This window comes from Prionailurus viverrinus, chromosome A2 (assembly GCF_022837055.1).
Source record: "Prionailurus viverrinus isolate Anna chromosome A2, UM_Priviv_1.0, whole genome shotgun sequence".
NCBI classification, from domain to species: domain Eukaryota; kingdom Metazoa; phylum Chordata; class Mammalia; order Carnivora; family Felidae; genus Prionailurus; species Prionailurus viverrinus.
In genome coordinates, this window is record NC_062562.1 from 8,403,132 (window position 1) to 8,415,134 (window position 12,003).

A 12,003-nucleotide genomic window follows, 5' to 3' on the forward strand; every position below is an offset into this window, starting at 1 on the left:
TTCTGGCGACCGGTCTGACCTCCCCACGCCCTTGACCTGCTGGGTCTCCTAGGTGAGAAGTCCTAAACGTGACCGGCCTTCTAAGCCAGACACTGGGGGGGCGGGGATCAAACTCACCACCGTGGTCTCCCCCAGCAGATCTGCGGCCACATCTTCACCATGGTGGGGGGATTCTCCCCGCACCCCTCCCTGCCCCCACTCCCTCGTGCGGGGCCAGGGCTGGGTGGTCTCCACCTGGCTGAGCGACGGCCTGCAGCCTGGCCCCTCTCCAGGCCATGCCATAGCCCGGCTCTGGTGTGGCCTTGGCAGGAGGATGTGGTTATGGGGACACAGCAAGTGCCCGTTGGAAGGGCTGATATTTACTGAGCACCACCACCAGAGGGCGCCCGTGAGCACCGCACTCCGGTTAGGGTCCTTCTCTGCCCTAGAATCCTCTACGGCTCTGATCTCACTTGAGGTTAAGAGCCAAAGTCCTCCCGGTGGCCCCCGAGGCCCTGAACGATCTGCCTGGTCACCTCTATGCCTTCACCTCCACTCACCGTCCCTTGTTCACTCTACACCTGTCACTCTGGGCGTCTTCACCGCAGGGCCTTTGTACAGGTGGTTGGTTACCTCTGCCTGGAATGCTCTTCCCCATGTCCTGCCCGATTCCCTCTTTATGGCTTGGCTCAACTCTCACTTGCTCGGCGAAGCCTTCCCCTACTGCCTGTTTAAAGTCCTACTTCCTGGCGCTCGCAATTTTCCTCACCAGACCAACCACCCACCCCTGCGAACGATTTGTTGTAATTTGTTATAGTCATCAGTAACCTCATCGTCCATGTTCCTGACCTGAGGTCAGCCCCACGCGGCCAGGGACGTTTGGCTATGCCTGTAGTGTCTCCAGCTCATCACACAGGCTCAAGCATACAGTTGGCACTCAAGAAATGTTTGCGGAATGAATGCATGGGCAGCTGGAAGGGTCCTGGGGATCTGTGTGGTCACACCTCACGTTCCCGTTACGCGTGGGGCTTGAAGGGCCATCAGGGCCCAGAGTGGCCAGGATGGCTGGCTCCCTGAGTGTGGGGGGGGTGGGGGGTGGCAGGTGCAAGGGGCTGGAAGGATCTGGGTGCAGAGAGAGCAGTTCAGGTGCACCGGGCGGAGGGCTCAGCAGGGCCAGAGGCCTGGCGCTCTGTGAGCTCTGGGAAGGCAGGGACCATCTCCTACCCTGTCAATCCTTGACCTTTAGCTCTGTGCGTGGCACATACTATTTGCTCATTAATTGCTACATAAAGCAATGAATGGAAAGCAGAGAGGGGGCGCCTGGGTGGCTCAGTCAGTTAAGCGTCCGACTTCGGCTCAGGTCATGATCTCACGGTTCGCGAGTTCGAGCCCCACATCAGGCTCTGTGCTGACAGCTCGGAGCCCGGAGCCTGCTTCGGAGCCTGTGTCTCTTTCTCTCTCTGTCCCTCCCCCACTCGTGTCCTGTCTCTCTCTCCTTCAAAAATAAATAAACATTAGAGGCGCCTGGGTGGCTCAGTCGGTTGAGTGGCCGACTTTGGCTCAGGTCACGATCTCGCACTCTGTGAGTTCGAGCCCCGCGTCGGGCCCCTGTGCTGACCGCTCAGAGCCCGGAGCCTGTTTCAGATTCTGTGTCTCCCTCTCTCTGACCCTCCCCTGTTCATGCTCTGTCTCTCTCTGTCTCAAAAATAAATAAACGTTAAAAAAATTTTTTTTTAAATAAATAAACATTAAAAAAATTAAAACAAGAAAAGAAAAGCAGAGAAGAAAAAAGGAATGAGGGGAGTGGGGGAGGGGCAGGCCAGGTGGTCAGGGGAATCAACTTCTGGAGAACTGAGGGGCTGTGAGTTCGAGCTCCCACGCTGTGTGTGGAGATTACTCAAAAATAAAATCTGATAAAAAAAAAAATTCTGGAGGGGCGCCTGGGTGGCGCAGTCGGTTAAGCGTCCGACTTCAGCCAGGTCACAATCTCACGGTCCGTGGGTTCGAGCCCCGCGTCGGGTTCTGGGCTGATGGCTCAGAGCCTGGAGCCTGTTTCCGATTCTGTGTCTCCCTCTCTCTCTCTGCCCCTCCCCCGTTCATGCTCGGTCTCTCTCTGTCCCAAAAATAAATAAATGTTGGAAAAAAAAAAATTAAAAAAAAAAATTCTGGAGAACCGAATTAAGTCGGACAAGAGGAAATCAAGGAAACCGAGAGACCAATAAATCAGGTTTGACTCTCTCGGATGTGCTGATCCTTTGCCCTATGCAAATGACAATTTCCTGTGGCTCAGTTTACTCCAAGCAGGTGCTCGGGCTCATTTATCCCAGGGAAATGCAGATCAAAGTCCCAGAGAGCCTCTGTGTCATACCCACCAGGTCGGCCAAAGGAGTCTCCAGGCCCCAAGTCTCCTCCAAGCCTGGGGAGCGGGGGGGTGGAGGGGGCACGAGGTTGGGTGACAGAAGAGAGGCACAGAATTATTCCATCTGTTTTCGTGTCAGAAATGAGCAACAACACCCACCTCTGGCGCCTAAGGGTGCCCAAGCCGGTGGGAAAATTAGAGTAGCTAAGCTCATTCCAGAAGGGAGGTCCATTCTGGTTACCGCTAGGGTTGGGTTATCCAGCGTGGACCCTTGGGGCTGGCGCATTCCCCTCGCGGGGGCTGCCCTGTGCTCCTGAGGGGGCCGAGCACCCCTCTGGACGCCAGTAGCGCCCCGTCTGCCCACCCCAAGTCGTGACAACCCAAATGTGTCTCCAGACGTCCCGGGATGTGAACCCTGACTTCAGAGGGAGGGAAAGGGGGCACTGAGGAGATGTGCCCGGTGTGGGGGGTGGTTTTGCTTCACTTCCTGCCCCGTGGGGGGAGGGGGTCCCCGGGCATCAGCTGGCCGTGTGGGGCCACAGTGCCCTTGAAGAGGGGAGGGCTTCGAGGAGAGAAGTTTCAATTGCAAGATGCAGCAGGCAGGGGCCGGGATAAGGCTTTGCAGATGCCCCATGGGGCTGGTCCGAGCCCCGCCGGGCTCCCTCAGGTCCAGGAACCGCAGTGGTACCCCCGCCAGTGACAGAGCCTTCTCTGACCTCCTAGAGTCTGCAGGGGGGTTGCTGACGGCTCCTGGGACACCCCCTCCCGGGCCTGGCTCCCTGCAGTCCCCGGGGGTGGGGAGAGCTGGCCGTAGAGAACAGAGCGCAGCCTCAGCCCTGCCCTGGTGCCCGTTTCTTCCGGGAGCCGTGTTCTAATTATTTCCTGCCAGCTCCCCCCTCGGGTCCCCAGGGGCCCTGCCAGGCCTGCAAAGGAAGGGAAAGTGCAAGGTAAGCTGCTGTCGGGCAGGCTTGATTTATGGGGCTCGCCAGCCTCACCAGGCTCCTAACCTACTTAGGGAGGGCGGCAGGGCCTGGCTCCCAGCGGAAAATGTGCCCCTGGCTCCGGGCAGGGGGGCAGCGATGGGGGGGGGGCAGGAAGGAGCTGGGGAAGGAGGTTCTGCCACCGGTGTGGAATCTGCCAGGCCCTCGCTTCTCAGTGCCTCACTTTCCCCTCTCAACCACAGGCACGCGCCCATTCTTGCTGGGCAGGACGTAAGGGGAGCCATGCGTACAGTAGGTGCTCAAAAAACGGACACAGTTGAGGGAAGCAGAAGGAGCGACAGGGGAGGCAGCACTGGGATTCCGCCGTGTGATCTCGGCCAGGTCACTGAACCTGCCCGAGCCTCAGTTTCACCATCTGTCCAATGGGGATACCTGGGAGAGCTTACATGCCAAGTGCCAGGGCTTGTGCTCTGAACACAACCACCACTCAGTTATCAGGAACCGATGGCAGACCCTGCGCCCCTAAAAGGAGAGCCTTGTAGCTCTCCAAACAGCTGAAAGTGTTTCTGTGTCAAAAGAGTTCTTTCTTTCACGGTTCCTGGGCGGCTCAGTCGGCTAAGCGTCCGACTCCGGCCCAGGTCATGATCTCACGGTTCCTGGGTTCCAGCCCCTCGTCAGGCTCTGTGCTGATGGCTCAGAGCCCGGAGCCGGCTTCGAGGTCTGTGTCTCCCTCTCCCCCTGTCCCTCCCCCACTGGCTCTCTCTCTCTCCCCCTAAAAATAAACAAGAATTAAAAAAAAGCAGCGTCCTTTCTCTTTCAAAGCTCGTGTCAAAGCCAAGATCAAAGCCAAGAAGTCTGTTGGGTGAGGCCCGGCGGCCGAGGGGATACCTGTGGAGCACCCCTGCCTGGGTACTCCCTACGTTCCAGGCAGAGGGTGCGCACCCCCACCTAACGCCAGCCTCGCTCCCCCTGCCCGGGATTTCAGCAACTTCCGGCCCCTCCTGCCCTCGGCCGCCTTTCCCCCACCAGGTGCACAGTCACAACTCCCTCGAGGGACGTCCCGGCCCCAAGAGCTTACGCGACCAATCAGGGCTTCCCCGCCCCACCGGAAGCCGTGGTGAGCCCAGGGCTGTGCCCAGGGGTACCCCTGACATTCCTTCCAGCCTGGCTGGCAGCGTTGAGGACGCAGGGGAAGGTGGCCCCTAGCAGAGCGGCCCGGCCAGGAGGGCGCCCGCGGAGGGGGACTCACGTTGTTTCGCGGTGCGTTGGGCTGCACGGGATCCTCAGCCGCCAGGGCGATGCTGCTCATGGCAATGACCATGAGGATGCACATCTCAAAGTAGCGCAGGTTCAGGATGTAGTGGCACAGGCGGCGAAGGCTGTGGGGACAGGTGGGTGTGCGGGGGTCCACTCAGACTGGGCTCCCAAGCCCTTTCCTCCTGTAATCTCCTTCTGTCACCTGCCACCACCTGAGCTCTCTGACTCCCAAGGTTCTATACCCCACCCAGTGTCAAGATCTTCCCCCTGGGGGCCCTCTCGGGGGTTCATGGAGCCCCAAGAAGGTGGCGGGGGCGCCCTCGGCCAGGGAAGATAGTCACAGGCCCTGTGGATAGGTTCCTTTCACTTCCAAACAACCCTCTGGGAAAATCCTGATTCCCGGGACGAGTTGAAGAAATACTGTTCTTGATTCTGCAGGAGACGAAAGGGTTTTTTTATGCATAAAATACCCTATGGTCAAAGAAAATTGGGAAATTCTGGGTTAAACAGATTTCTTTCTTTCTTTCTTTCTTTCTTTCTTTCTTTCTTTCTTTCTTTCTTTCTTTTAATTAATTGAGTGACCTTAGGCAAGTTACTTATCCCCTGTGCCTCAGTGCCCTATCTATGAAATGGCCGTAATAATGGTGCCTACCTTACAAGAATGTGAGGCTCCGAAGAGTTAATACATGCCTGGCACATAGTAAGGGCTCCAGAAAAAGCAGTTACTGAAATGATTAATCGCGGGCCTTATCAGAGCCTTTGATGGGGTCCTAGGATAACACTTAAGTACTTAACCTCTTAAGTGGAGCTAATAATATTAATAAATATGTCACAAAGTTGTGTGAAGGGCAGCAGGGCTGAGTGGTTAAGAACAGGGATGCTGGTGTCAGTCTGTTTGGGCTCTCCCACTTGCTTGCTGTATGAACTCGGGCAGGTGACTTCACCTCTCTGGGCCTCAGTTTCTTCATCTGTTAAATGGGCATACACATAGTACCAATCCCATAGGGTTATTATGAGAATTTTTTTTTTTCCCCAGTTTGTAAAGCACTCACAACCGTGCCTGGCACTAAGTGCCACATAAGTGTTTCCCTAACAAAATAGATAGTTTCAACCAAATAAAAAAGGAAGCACGCAGAGTGAGACTCAAGAGTCTCAAGAGGCAGGTTACAGAAAGCAGTTACCGCCCAATTTATGTGACGTGAGTTTTCTTGGTCAGGAGGCACTTTGAGGGACCAGGGTGTCAAGGAATAGCCTTCGGAAAAACGCAACCCTCCATCAACAACCGTGACACGCATGTGATAAGTCTCTCCCCTAAATAATCTTTCCTCCTCAAGGATGCCCAAGACAAAGGGCTATGGAACTCAGAGACCATCTGCCTAGAATCCAAATCCTTGTGGAGCACAGGTTAGGAGCCAGAGCTCAGGGACCAGGGCCGCCAGGTATGACGGTACAGGTTGCGCACTGCACAAGGCAGCCATGTCTTAGGGGTGCCTCTCACATTACAGACCGTGTAGAGTTGAATATTTAGGACAAGGATTTCTAGCTGATGGCAGGAAGGGGTCTCCCCCCCTCTCCCCCCCCCCCCCAAATCAGTACTTTATGAGAAATTTCTCTCTTACAGGACTTAGGAAGAGAGCATCCGTTTCTCATCTGCTCAAACACCCCCTATGGGACTAATCGTGATCTGGGAAGCAACTCTCCCCATTACCCTGCATCTGGGCCTGCCCTCTGGCTTGACTTCGAGTGCCCCAGTGGGAGCCCCGGGCCCCTGCCCTGGCCACAGGCCATACTCACGGGTTGGTTGTAGAGAGGATAAACATAGAGCTGTAGGGGGGCATGGGCTTGGGGCCGTCTTCCCCAGGGTCGTCTTCCTCCTCTTCCTTCTTCTCTTCCTCCTTTTTTGGCAGTGGGTCTGGGTTGGCGTTTTTGTTCACTGTGGGGACAAGAACCAACACAGGGCTCCCTCCGTGGTCTCCCACAAGCCTCTGGGCTCCTGTCCGCTCCCCAGGGCAGACAATAAGCGGGCTGACATTTATAACGTGCCTACTATGTGCCAGGCACCACGGTATGTCGTTGAATCCTCACGTGACCCTACGAGGTTTGTACTTGATAAGCTCCGTTTTACAGACAACGCAGCTGCGGCACAGAGAGGTGAAGTGACTTGCCTAAGGTCACACGGATTTGAACCTGGTCCCAGCGTGGTCCCTGCACTCGACCACTCGATAGACAACCTTGAGTCTGGTGGGACCCTCACAGGATATTAACACAAACCTGCCCCCGTCCCACCGGACTTCATTTGGAGGCAGGTAACATGAGCCCCAATAGCCCCACTTTACAGATGGTAATACTGAGCTCTCTCTTCGTCAAACTGCAGGGTTTGCCCCCCATTAACACCTCTCTCTTGATGGGAAGCGTCACTACCCTCCTGAGCGTTGATTCTGCAGCCTAACCTTGCTAGGAGTCTGTGGGCAGGCGGAGTGTCCCTGAGCCTACACAGAACTGACAAGTAAGAGGAACCATCTAGTTACATCTAGTTCAGAAATAACAAGCTCGGTGGGTCGTTTCTAAGTTCTCAGTGCTCCTCTGACCCCAGTCTCACATGGTGGGGGGTCTGGGGGTCAAAAACTGCCAGTCTCTCAAGGGTCTAGGCCTGAGCCGTGCAACAGTGGCTAGTCCGAACCACGAAAGGCTGTAAGTGTAAAACACACTGAATTTCTAAGACAGAGTACCAGAATAAGAACGTAAAATAGACAATTAATCACGTGAAAAATACTGATCATAGGTTGAAATGGTGGCATTTTGGACAAATAAATAACACTCTGGGTTAAACGCAACTTGTTATTAGAGTTCATTTCACCTTTTTCTTTTTTCTCTTTTACATCACTCCTTCCTCCCACCTTCTCTCCCGTCTTTCTTTCCATATGGATGCTGGAATGCTTCAAACTGCACACGTGGCCTGTGTCGCATTTCTTTTGGACAGCGCTGCTCTAGGGAATCATGGGAGGCCCCCTCAATTTCCATCAGAAGGATCCATGGTGGCTTCCTGGCTCCCCTCTGGGAATTTGGGGTGCAGGCAATATCACTAAACCCTACCGAGTTGCACAGATATTAACCCTCCCGGCAGTCCCGTGGGGGCGGGACCCACGTCTATGCCCATTCTGAGAGGAAGAAACCGAGGGCAGAGAGGTAGGCTCAACTGTCCAGGGTCCCCCAGCCAAGCCTCCGGGGACTGGGCCCGAGGCGGCCGCTCCGGGGACCCCGGGTGCCCCGCCCGGTGATGTGTGGAGGCGAGGGGGGCGGGGGTCTCACCTTGGACGACGGTGTGGTTGAGGGGGGGCGGGCAGGCCGGGGGGATGTCCACCGTGGTGTGGTCGGGTTTCCTGGCAGTCTTTGCTGAGTTGGTCTGTGTGCTGCTGGGGTTGGTGACGATAAGGCTGTTCTCGGGGGTCTTGGGGGGGCCGGGGTCGGACGGGTCCCCCGGGTTGTTGGGCGCCCGGCGCCCGGCGGCGTTCTGGGGGTTCGCGGCCATGGCGGGCGGTGCTGGCACGGGGCCGGGGTCGGTGCTGTTTCCGGTCCTGGAGGGGCTCTGGGGCAGGCCGGGGCGGCCGAGGCTGTCGTGGGCGCCGGCCGACCCCGCGGTGGCCAGCTTGTTGTTCCTCATGTTGTCAATGTCCTCGGCCAGCGGCGGGTCCTGGCGGCCCAAGTCCTGCTGGATTGGCCGGGTGGTGGACAGGTTGGGGCCCGACACGGGGACCCCAGAGCCCTGGTTCTCTCTGTAGAAGGCAGGCCAACGAGAAAGGACCCGAAACGGAGTTAGAGGAATAGAACGCATGTTCTGGACCCCGCCCCAACTTTCTGCCAGAGCCTGCATTCAGCCTACAGGCCCCCCATTAGCTCCTGGGCAGGACTGGGGTGCACGGTGTTTTCTGGAGTGGCTAAAGGAGACACGGGGACACCAGCCCTCTAGGGGTACAATTGCCTCGTGGCTTTACATGCCTGCAGTATTTACGTCCCCTCCCAAAATTCCAGTTTGGGGGAGCACTCAATACAGGCAAGTAAACAACATAAAAAATAACAAAAGTCATAACAGCAAACGCCTCGGTAACACACAAGCTCGCAGGTGCCGTTCTAAGCACTTGACCTCTAACCACCCTTGTGTCCTCAGCCCCGCGAGGCGTAATGACTGGCACCGTTTTACAGATGAGAACATTGTAGCCCAGAGAGGTTAAGTCTGTTGCCCAAGGCCACACAGCTGGTGAGTGAACTGGGTAATTTTTCACGGGGATACAGGTGTGACGGGCAAAGGGCATCCCAGGCAGAGGGAACCCAGCCGGTGCAAGGGTCCAGAAGTGGGGACAGGCTTGTTGAGCTTCAGGAGGCTGGTGTGGCTGGAGGTGGAGAGGGAGGGAGACGCGGTGGGGAGGAGACTGGTGCCTCAGTTACTCAAATAATTAACACTACGTAGATGGACACAAGAAGAAAAGAGCCTGAGCGTTCGGGGGCACGGCGGGGGGAGGAGACAGAAATGTGAAGGGTCCCCGCTGATTTTCCACCTCGGTGCCCTCTGGGACATCAGCTCTGCGAGGCAAGTGGTTTATTTTTGTCTCTCTTGTTCACAGCTGTGCATCCAGCGTCAGAACAGGGCCTGGCACCCGGCACACGCTTGGCCGCTTCTCGTCGAATGGTCAACCAATGCCCCCATTTCTCAGATGAGGACACTGCGGCCCGGAAATCCCACAGGCCCAGACCGCCCATCGACCCCTGCCTCCCCTCATCTGCACACTCACCCCTAGCTTGGCAGACACCCCCCCCACCCCAGGAGCCGTGGCCCCAGGGAAGGCAGCTGGGGTCTAGGGCCTGTCTGGTGCCTCCTCGGCTGGCCCCAGCTCCGCCCGCCTGAGCCAAGTGCACCCGGCCCCCCAGTCTGCTCTGTTCACTCTCACACGCCCCCCTGGACCCTCGGTCTTCGGACGAGGGGCCTCATCCTTCCCCAGTCCCTGTGTGCCGGCCCCGGTGAAGTCCGTTTCCTGGAAACCCCAGGACATCTGTTGTTTACAATCTCAATGACTTCTCCCTCCAGAGGGTTCTACGATCCAGAACTTCTCTCTCTGGGGCTCCTGAAAGGCTGCCCCAATTCTGCTTCCTGTATCCTCCACTGCTCCTCATAATAGCTCACCCGTGTACCAGACTCCACAAAGCAGCCCCTGTGATTCTCAGAATCGCTGTGGGAAGTGGGTAGTATTGTTAGTCCCATTTGACAGATGAGGAAACCGAGGCTCGGAAACAGGAAGGGCCTTGGCCCGAGGCCACACAGCCACAGCCAGTTGGTGGCAGAGGCAGCTTGGAGCCCAGACGACAGGGCTCTGGTGCCCATACTGCTAAACCCCTACCTGACACCCCGCTTCTCTAAGCAGTCTGAGATCTCCCCGAAGGCTTAGCCCAGCGCTGATGGATGCGGGGGCATCCTTGGCACTCGCCCTCATGGCCAATGGCGTGAGCCAGCCCCTGGCTCCGTCAGCTCATTAACTTCTCAAACAATCTTAGGAGGCTGGGGTCACGATGCCTCCCATTATACAGATGCGGAAACGGAGTCCTGGAGAAGCCGAGTCGTAATAGAAAACGGTTTTCTCAGGCTGTCCCCACCACACGCTTGCTCAGGACACCGGAAGCGAGCAAGAGACAGCACTTAGATCATCACACCGTTCGTCGACCAGCTGGGAGATCAGGAGCAATCGCAGGCACCACAACCCAGGCCCGATCTGGAAACGTCCATCCACCTAACCCTTCTTCGTCTTAGTTCTGCATCTTACCTTGCAAAAGTCCAGTGTTTTTAGGAGGCGGAAGGGCAGGCCCAGCCGGGTTTCTCCCTTCTCAGTCACGAGAGTGGGCCAGAGTGAGCTGGGTTTGAGTCTCGGCAAAGCCACTCGCTCGCTGTGTGACCTTCTGGGGTTTGATTAACCTCTCTGAGCCCCGGGTCCCTTGTTTTAAAATTACGAGTATAGCAGCGGAACCTTGCCTGTAACTTGGGGACTACGGTGGGGATCCTAGAGCCGATGTGCCGTGTAACCATCGGCGAATCACTCAGCCTGTTTCTAAACGGTCACCGGGTGGGCGTGGTGAGTCGCTATGAGGAACACACGTGTTACCGGGCCGAGGGCCGGGTTTTAAACCCGCTGGGTTTAGAACCTGTTTGGGACCAGTGACCCTTCATCCTTCCCAACACCCCTCTTTTGGAATAGGAACGTCTGCCCCACGTCTGTCCCCCGACTGTATTCTGGAGGCAGGGAATCTGTCCTTCCAGTTTCCCATCCACAGAGGGACAGGGATTTGGCCCCCAAATGGATCTTACCCAGAGTCTCACCCACACCCAACTTAGAGGATGAGACTTAGGATCTCCGAGCTGGTGCGGTGACGGACAGGTTTAGACTTCTGGGGATGCTGGGATGGGGAGGTGAGCATATGCCGCCCGTGAAATGGACACACATTTGGGCGGGGGGGCGTCAGAGGGCGGATGGCAGTGGGTCGAATGGTGGTCCCTCAAAAAATATGTCCAGATTTTCCTAACAAGAGAGAGCTATATCCCTAGCACAAAGCAGGCTCGGGTGAATTTCTATTTCAAAGAGAACCTAGATCCCTCGGCCACCGTGTGAAGAGGTCACACTAAAGAACACAGCAGCTGAGACCACGGTGAACCTCGTGGGGACGTCAGCCTCCCGCCCGGGGCCGGGAGCCCCTTGTCTGGATGGAGGGGCTGCAGGCGTTCTGTCCTGTTTGGCTCCCTCTGTCGACCCTGTCTGCTGTGAAGCCTTCCTTCCGAGCTCAGCCTGCAAGGCCACCGCACATCGATCTCCAAGGAGAACTCAAAAGGGGCAGAAAACTTTGAAGTCAGGCCCCTTCCCCCCTCCCTCTTGGGGACGTGCATCATCTGCCCGGAATAGGCAGCCGGTTGCATAACCCCGTCTGCACCGCGTGCCTCTGCCAGCTAATCACTTCAGCATCCTTCCGCCAGGGGCGATGGCCACCTTGCCCGGGGCGTGCTCAGGCCCCCAGGAGCAGAGGACGGTCCTGCTTCCCTGGGTCACCAGGCTCTAATCCCCACAACCACCTCTGCTGGAGGTGGGACTAGCATCAGGCCCATGTTACAGGTGAGGAAACTGAGGCCCGGAGAGGCAAAGGCATTTGGCAGGTGTCCCCCAGCTGGGAAAGGGCTGGGCTGGACTCTGGTTCTACAGATTAAAAAAAAAAAAAACGTCTATTTATTTATTTTGAGAGGGGGGAGGGGCAGAGAGAGAGAGAGAGAGGAGAGAGAATCCCCAAAACTCCACATTCAGCGCAGAGCCTGACTCGGGGCTCGACCCCACGACCCTGGGATCATGACCTAAGCCAAAATCAAGAGTCAGACGCTTAACTGACTGAGACACCCAGGCGCCTCTGGTCCCACAGATTTTAAGCTACGGCACCACTTGG

General features: G+C 56.7%; 1 protein-coding gene across 1 annotated transcript in view; it reads right to left on the minus strand.

Annotated features, from left to right (window-relative positions):
- The window catches only part of CACNA1A (calcium voltage-gated channel subunit alpha1 A), a 273,407-nt gene that overhangs the window by 57,908 nt on the left and 203,496 nt on the right, over window positions 1–12,003 (minus strand). Inside the window, 3 exon segments of the mRNA XM_047848785.1 lie at window positions 4,529–4,658; window positions 6,331–6,469; window positions 7,846–8,309. Of these exon segments, the coding sequence (XP_047704741.1) occupies window positions 4,529–4,658; window positions 6,331–6,469; window positions 7,846–8,309 (733 nt within the window).